General features: G+C 41.0%; 1 protein-coding gene across 1 annotated transcript in view; it reads right to left on the minus strand.

Annotated features, from left to right (window-relative positions):
* PLD5 (phospholipase D family member 5) overlaps positions 1–11,906 on the minus strand; it is a 176,509-nt gene extending 164,603 nt beyond the window's left edge. The window contains exon 1 of the mRNA XM_071428836.1: positions 11,015–11,906. Coding sequence (XP_071284937.1) covers positions 11,015–11,200 — 186 coding nt within the window. The 5' untranslated portion in view covers positions 11,201–11,906. The remainder of the gene's footprint in view (positions 1–11,014) is intronic.
* Positions 11,907–13,185: the final 1,279 nt, after the last annotated feature.

Genomic DNA, 13,185 nt, shown 5'->3' on the forward strand with positions numbered 1-13,185 from the left:
CTCCTCTAACAAATCCACAGCCTTGTTCTAGTATCACATGCCATGTTCTGCAATGCACCTTGTGTAAAAAACCCAGGGAAGATATGGTGTGCAAAATATATGTATGTTTTGGTGGTTTTGTTATCTTTTTTCCCTCCAATTATTACCATTGAAGCAGGTGCACATTTCCACTTAAATTAGCACAAAACATGAAAACAGATTATACCTGCTATCATTAATCTGAAATTATATTTCAGTTTAGGTTTGATTTGCTTTTCAGCATGATCAGCACTGTTTTTCACTTACATTTTCTAAAGAAGGACAGAAATATTCTACTGAGGAACAAAGAAATAATTTCCCAGGTAGCTTGTTTTGCTGAGTTTTCTTAAGATACCCATTCATTACTCTTGGCACATAGTTGCATTTTCACATGCACCCAGCACCCACCTGACTTACTTGTATATTCTCCCTTCTGAAACACCTTAAGGTGGGCTTAAATGGTGAACAACTGGATCTATATAAATTTTTCATATTCACATAAATATTACAGTTTCTTACATCCCTTCTGTTATATTAGGATGCCTTCTGTTCTTCTGATAGCCCTGGGCTAAGTGCAAAGTGTTCTCAAAAAATTTACACAGCAACCAGCCTGAAGATCCAGAGACTTAAAAGCTCAGGAAAAGGTAAGGATTCCAAGACAAATTTTTCCTCCAACTGCTTAGCATGAGATACTGAGCTTGGTTTTTAGCTCTAAATCCATGACAGCCAAGTTGATGTACAGTCTTTACAGTCTTCTCTCAAGGAGCTCATATACAACTTGAATCCATAGTAATGAAGTCAATGGATAGTGGTTTGGAACGAGATCAAACAAAAGAGCACAAGCTGCATTTAGGAAATAGTGTCACCTTAAACACCATTCTCAGCAAATAGCCTCCACTGAGGTAACACCTGAAGTTTGTTCAGCCCATAAAGCATATTCCCTGATCAAAAAAAAACAAACAACAAAACAAACCAAAAAACTGCCTAGAAAAGATCAGTCATAAAACTTAACGGACAGCAGCAGAATTTCTGCAACATGAAAAGCAGAGTAAGGCATGTTTATTGTGGCTGGAAGTGCTGAAGACCTTATTAACTTTTACACACTCCTGTGTTTCAAAACAAATACAAATCTGCTCATTGGGGCAGGTTTTTTACAGCATAAACTGCCTTTTAGAAAACTAAGTGAGAGTACAACCCCAAGTACATATGCCTTTCCTGCAGTAACAATAGTGGCACAAATTTTAAGTTGGTCACTATCACTATCTCATCACTTCTCCACATTTGGTTCTGCTCCAAACAGTTAAAAATGCCTTGGGGAAATCCAGCCTATTTAATGTATCAGCATGCCAAGAATTATCTAAATCACTATTTGTTTTATTAGCAGCAATTCTCAAATACATGAGCTTTTTTATTCCATTAAATTTTTAATTACAACTGTAAATAGATATACATGAATAGCAACAAAAATAAAAATAGAATGACTGGTATTAATGAGCTGCAACAACTTTATCAGTTACAAAACAAGCTGCTGATTATGTTGACATCATACAGCCAAAAATGAAACTTCCTAAGCTCTCTCAAAATTTTGGTTTTAAGATGAGAAATTAATAAAATACACTTTATTCATCTACAAATACAGCACATAGAGGATTTTACAGGTTGTGCAAAAGTGGGGAAAAACAGGGATTTTTTTTTTCATCTTCAGAGAGCAAGCCAAAGTAGTATTACTAAAAATACCACTCTCATATTTCTTTGTCCAGAGCTAGATGCTATCTACACAGTCAAATTCACAGTGCATTGATCAAAACAAAAGAAGACAAATCCCTATAAAAATATTCAAATCCTATGTTATATTTGGAAAGCCTTTATAAAAGTTAAAGAATTCTGAGGAGCAAATCCTATTAAGAAAAAAAAAAATTAGACTAAGTTTTGATGGATAAGCACTCAAACAAACCCTAGGAATTAGTTTCCAATCTAATAAAAAATATTTTCTGATTAAATCAGCTCACTTAACAGGCACCAATGTATTATTCAGTTCCTCTCTTCCCCCGCCCGAATTTCTGAGTTTCTCCCAACTTCCTGCACACATTTCTTTAGCTGAGTGGCCACTCTGCCACAAGCAGCCGCAACGTTTAACTGGGTTAACTGCCTTCTCTTGAACACAAATGACCAGGGAAACTGCGAGTGCCTCATTTCTCAATGAATGGATCAACTGCATCCCCACCAGGCTAGGGAGCACCGAGGGACACACCCAGCTCCTCTCTGCCACATGGGCAGGCAGGTCTCAAGCAAGCAGCAGCACACATCCTGGACTTGGCTGTTCAGGGAATATGGATCCCAGCACACACTTATTGCCTAGCAGAGATAGGTCCTCAAGTAATCTACTTTTGTTCCCAGAAACCATGAAAGGCAAGTTGAAAACAACTCGATTGTCCACTCAGACTACACAATCTTACAGACATTAGAGGATTGTCACTGCATGGGAAAATTAATGTTACACTTTTTCGCCCTACCAGCTGTCATCTAGGAGTGCAAAAATTTTAAAAATTCCATCCAAATTTAATTTAAAGAAATCTTTTTTCAGACTCTGAAATACAACAGAGGAGCTATTTGGTGTATATGAATATATGGACCTTGTAAGACATTAGCAGGGTGACTATTTTTTTTCCTCTCAGTAACGAAACCATAAAAAGGCATGTAAATCAGACCTGAAATAATGTTACAAAAAAAGCAAAGCAAGAGGTGGGCTGTTAGAAACCCATCTCTTGCGCCTCAAGAAAACATTCCATCAGGAGAGACAGATCAAGAGAGTTTACTGCCAGCATAGGACTTTCTTTTTCAGGAACAATGAAGAGTATATGATTTCCCATCGTGAATGGCAATAAAGCAGGGCTTATTAATCATTGGCATGAGCTGGCCAGTTGTTTCCATCCTTCTGATAGTCTGGTAAAGTTATTTTACCTTCAGTATTTTAGCATTCCTGCTTATGGAATGGAAGAAGCCCTAAGCTTAACACACAACCAGCCATAGCAACTAGCTTCTTTGGGCACTGTCTACAGACAGTGAAGTGATAGCATTTGTGAGGAGATATTCATGAAGCATAATTCTCCTTGTGTTTTAAGTACTCCTACTACCCTTAGATGTGTTACAGTCAATGGTCAGCTACAAGACCAAATTACTGAAGACTGCAGAGTATTTGGTTGTGTAACAGACAAGGAGATTAAGTTGCAGGTTTCTGCAGCTTCTTTTTCAAAATGCTTAAACAAAGATGGTAAACACTTTTAAATAAAGGATGACAGTAGCAAAAAAAATAATTTGGATTTTCCTTAATGCTGGTAGCATTAGAACAAGAAAAGTAGGGGAAAGCACTTTTCCTATACCTACACTGAAATTAAGATCTGAAAGAAAGGTAGACTAAGATAGATGTCTTTTTTCAGAAACCAGAAATCTTCATTGCTAAGAAGTCTTGAATAGGCTGAATTAAATTATAAATTAATATAGATACGCATATAAAAATTAATGTTAAGAGCAACTTTGAATCTTTATTTTGTATTCCTGTGAAACAGCATAAAGTCAGACACTATAAATTAAGCTTGCTATAGTGAAAATGCCTCTCAAATATTTTAAATTCAGCTTTAAAGATTTGGACTTTGAAAGTGACTGATGTTGAAATCATCAGAACTGACGTGTTAAATTAACAAAATGTTTAATGATTTTCTCATACACCACAGAATGAAGAGCTGCTCCTAGGATTAGCGTATTTGGTTTACATGGCTTGGTTTTGGGGGGGCAAGGGGACAATGCAGAGGTGGCCTCTGTGAGACCAGTGGCTGCCCCATGCTGGACACTGCCAGTTCCAGCTGGCTCCATGACAAATCTGCTCTTTGCCAAAGCTGGATCCATCAATAGGACTGCTTGGTGCTTCTGTCAATAACACATATAAGGAAAAAAAAACCTGCTGCCCAGGAGCTATGGAAGAGGAGCAAGAAAAATGCGAGAGAAACAGCCCTGCAGACACCAAGGTCAGTGAAGGAGAACAGCAAGAAGGCATTCCAGGTGCTGGAGCAGAGATTCTGCTGCTGCCCACAAAGAGAGCAGGTTGTCCCCCTGCAGCCCATGGGGGACCCCACCAGAGCAGGCAGAGCAGCTATCTACACTGCAGCCATGCCAGAGCAGGTGGATGTGCTCTGAAGGAAGCTGTAGCCTGTGGAGAGCCCAAAAAGGAGCAGGAAGTGCAGCCCATGGGGGGCCCATGCTGGAGCAGTCCATTCCTGGAGTGCACCCCATAGGGAGGATCCATGCTGGTACAGTTTCTGGAGAGCTGTATTGTGTGGAGGACCCACATTGGAACAATTTGACAGGGACTATATCCCACGGCAGGGATCCCACACCACAGCAGGGAACTGTGAAGAAGGAGTGACAAAATGTTATGAACTGACTGCAGCCCCCATTTCCCAATATCCTGTGCCACTCGGGGGATTGATGGGAAAGAGGGTGAAGATTCAAGAATAAAGGACTGAAGCTGAGCCTGGGAAAATGGGGAGGAGGAAAGAAGGTGATTTTAGTCTTGTCCTTGTTTCTCACTATCCTATCCTATATTTAATTGGAAAGAGATGAAATTAATTTTCCCCAAATTGAGTTTGTTTTGCCTGTGACAGTAATTGGTCATCTCTCCATCTTTATCTCAAGCTAAAAAATTTTTCATCTCATGTTCTCCCCCTTGTTGAGGAGGGGAAAGAGAGGGTGGCTTGGTAAGCAGCTGGCAGAAAACCAAGGTTAACCCACTGCAACTAAAAAGAGAAAAAATACTATTAGGTATCATATTTTCACTGCTTTGCAACACAAAATTACTTTTGTGTGTGGTAACTACACTCAGGATTTGAAATTCCCCATACCACTTTCAAAAGAAAACATTTTCTATTTTTTCCTCTAAAACGTTAATCAGTACTTTCCAACACTGCTCAATTATTTTGGTCCCTTTTTTCCACTTTTCTGAACATTTATTTTCTCTAATTATGTTTGTCTACAGAACATTACTGGAGAAAGACACCTGCAAAGAAATCGGCATTTCGACATAAAAATTCCCCTCCACACACAGTCTGTCAGCAGTGAAGCAAACTGCATGCTACTACTTCAGCAAGAATCACAACTCATGCTAAGTACCACTGCTCCAGGCAGGCAATCCACATACCAGTCTCCTGTTGAGAAAAAGCCCAAATCCCTCTAACTTAATTGAGTTTGTTCCTTTGGTTTAAATGACGAAACCTAAATATAGATATCTCCAGGACCAGACAGATATTTGGAATCTGCAACTACACCATCAAAAAGGTTCAAATATAGGAAACTAATTCTCTAGAACCCTCTGAATTTTCCCCATCTATGCACCTTCCTACATGGCACAAGCCATTCACTTTGGTACCTAACATTATTGCAGATGACAAATTATTTATACCTGCCTAGTACAAAAGACTGACAACTGTGCAGCAAGCACAGCATCACTGGTCAGGGAAGGCAAGGGATTGTCCTGCTCTGCTCTGGCCTGACCTCAAGTGCTGTGTGCAGCTCTGGGTGCCACAATATAAGAAAGATACAAAACTCCTAAAGTGAGTCCAAAGGAGGGCAATGAACATGGCGAAAGGCCTGGAGGGGAAGCCAAAACAGAAGTGGCTGAGGTCACTTGGATTATTCAGCCTGGAGAAGATTGAGGGGAGACCCAAAAGCCATCTACAACTTCCTCATGAGAGAAAGTAGAGGAGCAAGCTCTTTTCTCTGGTGACCAGCAACAGGACCTGAAGGAATGGCCTGAAATTGTGTCAGGGGAGGTTTAGGTTGGATATTAGATAAAGGTTCTTCACCCAGAGGGTGGTTGGGCTGGAACTGTCTCCCCAGGGAAGTGGTCACCAGCCTGACAGAGTTCAAGAAGTGTTTGGACAACACTCTCAGATACTTGGTGTGTTCCTTAGGGTGTCCTATGCTGGGCCAGAGGACACCTGTGAATCATCTGTGTAGATGATTCCTGTGAATTTCTTCCAAATCAGGATAGTCTGTGATTCTATGAACTCACAGAAGAAGACATTTGTTTGCATTTATTTCAAGACTAGGGCTGTTTTGGGAATATGGGAATGTTTTTTGAATTCTGATTTATGTCCTTGCATTATTCTTCCTTAAACTGAAGCCATTGCCACTGTCCGGCAACTGATTTGGCTTCACTGGGTTCTACTCCTGCAACGTGCTTTACATCAAACTATGTCCACCTTTTTGTTTAGGTGTTGCAGGCTATAGCTATGCACATGGTGTCTTCCTGTCATCCTTCTGGAGATTACAAATCTGTCTTATGACTCTTAACATTACTGTTAATTTTAATGCAAGAGTAGAAGTGCACTTGGAAACTGTCCAACAATGATTTTGTTAAGAATTTCCAGCATCATAAAAAAAGAAGAGAAAAACAAAAGCTGCCTAACAGACTTACTAATTTTTGAATAATAAAAATGAACTGGCAAAATGGGATTTGGAATTTCAACTTTTAGAAAGGTATTATGACAGGTGAATTAAAGCTATATTTTATTTATGATCTGCTCATGCAGCTCTGAGAAATATTCTGGTCACGCTTGTCAGGCACTTTTGTAAACTGTCTTAAGCCTAACAGTTGCATATTAGATATCTGCCTCTGCTACCAAGTGACACTGCTATCCCTGTACCTCATGGCCACTCTTCTCCCTGGGTAGCAATGCTGCCAAGGCACAGCAGTGTGCTGAGCAACAACATCAACTGGTCAAATAACAGCAAGAGCACTTAGAATCAGAAAATCCCAGCATTGCCCTTGCTGCTGATCAGATCTTCAGTAAAAAACCCCAAAAAATGATGCAATAATTGTCAATAACTTCTCCTAATTATGATTCTTCAAAAATAACAGACTGAGGATTGCCAGGAATTAACACTGTCCTGATGACAGGTCTCCCCAGAATCTAGTTTTGAACCAGTTTCTTAAAAGAGATTTTTAAAAATCTTTTAATAATTAAGCAAATAATTAAATTTAGATGTTATTAGAGAAAGACTACCACTACATCCTTGAGAAAGAATAACTGTATTTTTCAAAAACAAATATATGCTTGAAGCATATCTCTTGTAGCTTAGAAAGAAATCTGTTCAGTTTTGAAGCTTTTATTATTTAAAATAAAGTTCTCTAGAATTCTTTGCTGAGGTACCAGGAAAGCAGCTATTCAATAACCATCATTACTGTGGGATGCAGAGACATGATGGAGAGCTGCTGCAAATTAAACCAGACCCAGTAACTCCTAACAGCTAAAGTTTACCACATTAGCTACTTTTCCCCAATCCCTACCTCCTCCTTTTTATCTTAATGAATTCACATTTAATTAAATAAGGCAAGACCAGACAAAGAGAAAGAAACAAAAAAAAATTTAAAAACCACTATGCAAAGAAGAATTTAAGAATATTTCGCTCATCCGTTTTCTGTCCAACACTTCCAACACCAGACAAACAATTTCACGAAGAGGCAAAAGGAACTAGTTGAAGCAAATACATAGAATCTGAAAAATTTCAGCTCTGCAGGGATTTCAGGCAAATGTTTGCAACATCACTGTGGTCACATCTACAGTGTTGGAGTTCCTCAATCTCTTGCAAATTCCTCCATTAACAGTATGCCTCTTCAGCACACTGGGAACAGCATGCATGTACCCTGAGGCCTCACTTCAGCAAAAACTCCTCATTGGGCCTTAAACATGTTACAGCAAATTCATTTAGTCTTAAATACAGCATCTGAGTTCACAAAAGAACAGAGGTGGGTTATGTTCAGATCTTTTATAGTACAAGCTGTGTTGCTGCTACTTGGATAAAGAAAGTTCTATAAAAACAGCTAGGCAATGAACCACACTACATTAAGATCCATTCGAAGAACAATTAATTAGCAAGACACCAGCAGGATGTTACAGATTTTTACTTCCTCTATGGTCAGTCAATAATTAAATATTGATCAGTTTTAAAGAAACCCGATCATATTTGTGCATCTCAACTTGTTCTGTGCTTTCAGAAGAGATAAAGTAGTTGAATTTTGAACCTCTTTACCACACTCTTGAACCTCTTTACCACAGTCCTCAAATTTACATCTGTATACAGAAAAGCCTAAAACCAAAAAACACAAGAGCAAAACCCACAACTTTGCTACAGTTTTGAGATCTAGAAACAAACTGTTTCTATATTTGAGAATCTTTTTACATAAACAATTTGATACAAATTGGCTTCAGAATATGTTTTTTAACCCATCAAACTGTATGTGGATTAGTAAGCATTGCATGTGATTAAGTTAGGCTATTCACTTTAACAAAAAGTCAGTATAAAATACGTACTGTGGCCTACAAGTTCTTACTGTGAGTAATGAACAAAATATGCTGGCCCAGTTTCATCCCTGTTACAACTCAAATCAATTTAAGAAATCATTTCAATGAAACAAAACTCAATGCCCTCCACAATGCTGAAAGAGTACATATGAGACTTCAAAATGTGTTCATGGGTACCTTGACTTACTATATACCCCTCTTCTGCCTAGCCTGTCATTGTACAGCATCAAGGTTGGGATTACATACTTTTAAATTCAGTGCCTCCATGAATGCTCACTCCTTGGATTTTGATTTTCTTTGCAGCTTTCAAGTAACATGATTATCTCAGAGGGAGCTGTAATGAAATGTTGTGCAAACTTTGTGAGGTGGATGGAGGATATAAATATCTTCATTATTGGCCATAAGTGATCATATGTCAATGACTATCCCATTCAAAATGATGCATCTCAAAGTAATTGGTTTGTCTCTTGGAGTGGAAGAGTGGAGTGTAGAAAATAACTTCTCTAGCAAGAGAACACTCAAAACCCTCAAAAATTCATCTGAAAACAAAAAATAACAAACTTGCTCTAAAACAGTATAAGCAAAATAGAATTTATAAATAAATAGACATTTTATTTATATTCATGCAATAGCCTGTCTGTTACAATACTCATAAGTGTCGCCTTAAATCATAAAAATGCAGTTGCCTTAAACCATAAAAAAAGTATTTTCATGTATCTGCTGTTAGCATATCAGTGTCCTTTGGGGTAGACACAATAAATGTAAATTAAATAAATATTTTATGGCAAGGAAGGGACATCAGTGCTCCAATTTTTTTCTCATTGCATTGTTCAAATAGGCTGTGGGAGTAAAAATAACTGCATCAAATGAGAGGGAAACCCCCAGAAGAACATGCATTACAGAGAAAGCTTTTCACACAAATGCTGCAGGGACATTAAAAACAACTATTGTGACAAAATACTGACTTAACAACAGGAATAACAACAACCAAAGAAAAAAAAAACAGCAACAAAACCACACACGAAATAAAGGTTTTGCACTTTCAATCTTTAAACAAGTTAATGCCTATTTTCTTTCTTCCTGATAATATTGTGATAAGGTTTAATATACAGGTATCTGACCATTCAGCTACCAAACTGTTGACAGATTAATCCCCCCTGCAATTAATAATTATTCATTTGATCACAGATATCAACATGTAGCAAAATCTGTTACAAAAGACACAGTTCAGATTTCTGTGCTATCAATGTTTTAGCTGTACTGAGATAAGGCACTGGCCTTTATTCTTGATTCACAATGGGAGAACACTTACAAGCTTACTACTGAAGCCTTGTTGTCAGTGTGAAGAATGGCAAAATTGTGTTAAAAGGCAGACAGAATTAAATACCTTCCTCAACATATGAAATGTGATCTTTCCAAAAGATCATCAGTTCTTGTCATTTCCCCAGAAGTATAAACAACTCAAGTTTAAGGTTTCACTAAGAGGGATAAAATACTCTCTGCAGGTTAGGGGGAAGGGGGATTACAGTCTATGAACTACTTGGTAAAGGACCTTCTTTCAGGTTTCCTCTTCAAAGGACTCTACTGTGCCATCTAGGATTTTCATGTAGTAAAGACAATTTATCCTTCTTATCAGACCATTTCTATTCAAAGAGTCTTGAGGTGGCTGTACCAGAAGAAATATTTTCCTGTGCCTCTTGAAGTCAATGTGACTGTGATTGCAAATTACTCACTAATGTAAAGAATAGCAGACTGTTGCATTATGCAAGCCCATCCACATTCTTTTGCATCTCTGTAAATGCAGTACTTTCCTGCCTTGATTGTACAGTACACTCTAACAATGGATTTCACCTAATAAGCTATTCAGGAAACTTACATAGCATGCAGGTCATCTCAATCCATTTCCTTTCTGTTACAAGTAACATGAAGAATGCTTTCAAACATCATCTGAGACAGGAACACTTTGAAGCACCTTAAATTCTCATAAAATATTCACTAGAGCTATCCACAGTATCAGTCCTATTGTGGCCTCAAACACAGTTAAGTCATGTACTACTGCTGCAGCAAGAAAAGTCTTGAAGAAAATCTCAGCCCCACATAGGTAGAGTATGTTCAAAGTCCCATGCATGGAGAAGAAAAAGATGGGGGAGGGGGAGAATGAAAATTACATCTAAAATTAAAAACAAAACAAACAAAAAAACCAACCACCAGCTATTTTTTAAGCTATTCTAGAACTACATTATAATCACCACGAGATAAATGTTCTAACCTCCATCTGCACCATCCCAATCTTTCTCCTCCCACATCAGTGCTGAATTTGCTGAAGTAGAAGAAGAAGGCATCAGCCAAGAACATTAAAAAAATATTTCCAGTTAGAAGGAGATTTGCATGTAGTTTGGAACAGTACTGACATCCCATTTACCTCAGATCTGACCACTATGGGACCTCTAAATAGCTCCTTTCTCTATCATTTGGGAAACGCCATGCCCAACTACTGGAGTAACACTTTTCTTCTGGAGTCCCAGCTGGCAGACAGCCTAACAGAGTACCTAGACAGAGGTCTAGAAATTAAAAAAAAAAAAAAAAAAAAAAAAAAAAAAAAGAAAAAAGTGGGGGGGGGGGAAAAGAAGCTGGCTTACGTGCTCCAGTTTGTCTTTCCTCCTCAGCCAGACACTGGCACTGTAGTCCTGCTGCTTGACAGTGCTGTAGAAGTTCGCACCTACTCTGGTGAGGCTTGGGGAAGGCTCCCTGGGTCTGCTCTTCAGCCTCATCTGCTCGAAGCCCTCATGGGGGGATGAGGAGAGCCAGTCATGCCTGACTTCCATCTTGACATGACAAGGCAAAGTCCAAAGGAAAAAAATCAGAAGAAATCAAGAAATTAAGAGGTACTAAACGAAGATGGTCCAAAAGGGAACAGGATGGGGGAAGAAGAAAGAGAAGGAAATCAAAAAACCCCTTAAAACCAGAAAATGGTAAGAGAAGGGGGAGACAAGCAGAAAAGGTAGGAGTGGAGGGAGAAAGAAAGGCTGCAGGTACGAGAGAGGAGCGGGCTGGGAGAGATGAAGGGGCACTCGGGAAAGAAGACGCTCCAAGATGCCGCTGCTTGTTGCCCTGGCCGCCAGGAAGCTGCAGTCCAGGACCGACGCAGCGGGAAGCGGCTGCCTGCGGCTCTGCCCGGGACGGAGGCGAGGGGCGGCGCGGCCCCGGCAGCCGAGGCCGGGCGGGGCTGCCGCCTCCAGCCCGCCTGCAGGTTGGCGCAGTGGAGGGGCCGCCGCCCGCCCGGGGATGAGCCCGGCTCCTCCCCCGCCTCCCCTCCCCGCCGCCACCTTCGGGGGAGCAGCCAGCGGCACGGGAGAGCCCCTTCCTTTTGACAGGAGCCGCTGCCGCCGCCCTCCTGGGGCCCCCCGTGCCCCTGGGGAAGTTGTCTCGTCTGCTCTCCTCTCGTCCCGGCGGCACCGACCCGCCCGCAGCCCGCCGAGGGCTGGGCGGCCGCTTGCCACTCCCTCTCCTGGAAGCCTTTGTCCGATCTGCCCACGGCGGAGGCTCCCGGGGCCGCCGCCCGCTGCCCTGCCCGGCCCATCCCGGGGTGGGCTGTGCCCCCCGCCCCGCCCGGCCCCGCCGCGGCCGCCGGGGGATGCGGGGCTGCGGCCGCCGGGGCCACCGCGCCGGCCTCTCCCGCAGCACCTCGCCGTCACCGCGCCCCCTCCCTCCCTGGGCAGGGGCTCCCGCTTCTCTCGGGCGGAACCAGACCGAGCTGCCGGCCCTTTCGCCGGGGCAGCCAGGAGCGCACCTCGCCTGACCAGCCGGCGAAAGCCCCGGTTCGGCTCCGGTCCAGGTCCGAGTCCAGCCTGGAAGCCCCCGCCGCCGCAGCGGCTCAGCCAGCACCAGAGCTCAGAAATCGAATCTCTTCAGTGGTCCCGATGGACAGGGTCGCTGGGATGCCCACATTCGTAGATCCCTGGTATCTAGGATTTCTCTCATAAAATAAAAAGACCTTCTAGGGTGGTTTCTATAGTCCGCTGCCACCTCTTTTAGTAGAAGTTGATGTGTGTTGCTATTTAGCTCAAACGTGTTTCAGCAGAAAAAAGGACTTTCCTTTTTCACACTATGAAAAGCCACCTCGCTAATTCCCACACACTCTGTAAAGCTATATTAGGCATAGACAAGAAAACTTTCTCACACTGTGCATCAAGAAATATTTACTGGAGCTCAGAACAACATTTTAGTTTCCTAGTCAATATTTGTCATCAGACAAGTGTTTGCATGTATTCCAGTCCTTTGGAAATAGGTGTCTCTATGAGTATGTACAATTGATACATCGGCATCTGCAGATTTTTTTTTTTTCCCCCTGCTACAGAACTACACTGATGTCGCTATTCTGATAAAGGGATGCTGAACTAGAGGTCTACACTTGAATGCAGTTAACTGAAAATAGCCTTTAAATGGTAAAGAAGTTCAACCAGAAAAATTTCTGAGAAAATTACAGAAGAGCCCTCAGCTAATCACTTGATCTACAGTGAGCTCTACTTCCATCTGATCAAAAGGCAAATTTAAAATATCCTTGTGATTGGACTTAAGGTGTATTACTGCAAAAGATGGGTCAGAAACCAGACAGATAAATATTTTTTTCCTGTCAAAATTCTAAAGATAAAGGCAAAACTCACAACTCATTATTGAGGATTATTATTAATAGGTAATACTAGTATCTCTGTGAAATACTGGAAGAATAAACTGAACAGTAGCAAAAATTACAAAAATCTTCTTCTAAAACTAGAAGGACAATTTCAAAATCCTTACCTAAATACTACTA

This window comes from Agelaius tricolor, unplaced genomic scaffold (assembly GCF_023055355.1).
Source record: "Agelaius tricolor isolate 1412-34295 unplaced genomic scaffold, bAgeTri1.0.p SCAF_1, whole genome shotgun sequence".
In the NCBI taxonomy this organism is placed as follows: domain Eukaryota; kingdom Metazoa; phylum Chordata; class Aves; order Passeriformes; family Icteridae; genus Agelaius; species Agelaius tricolor.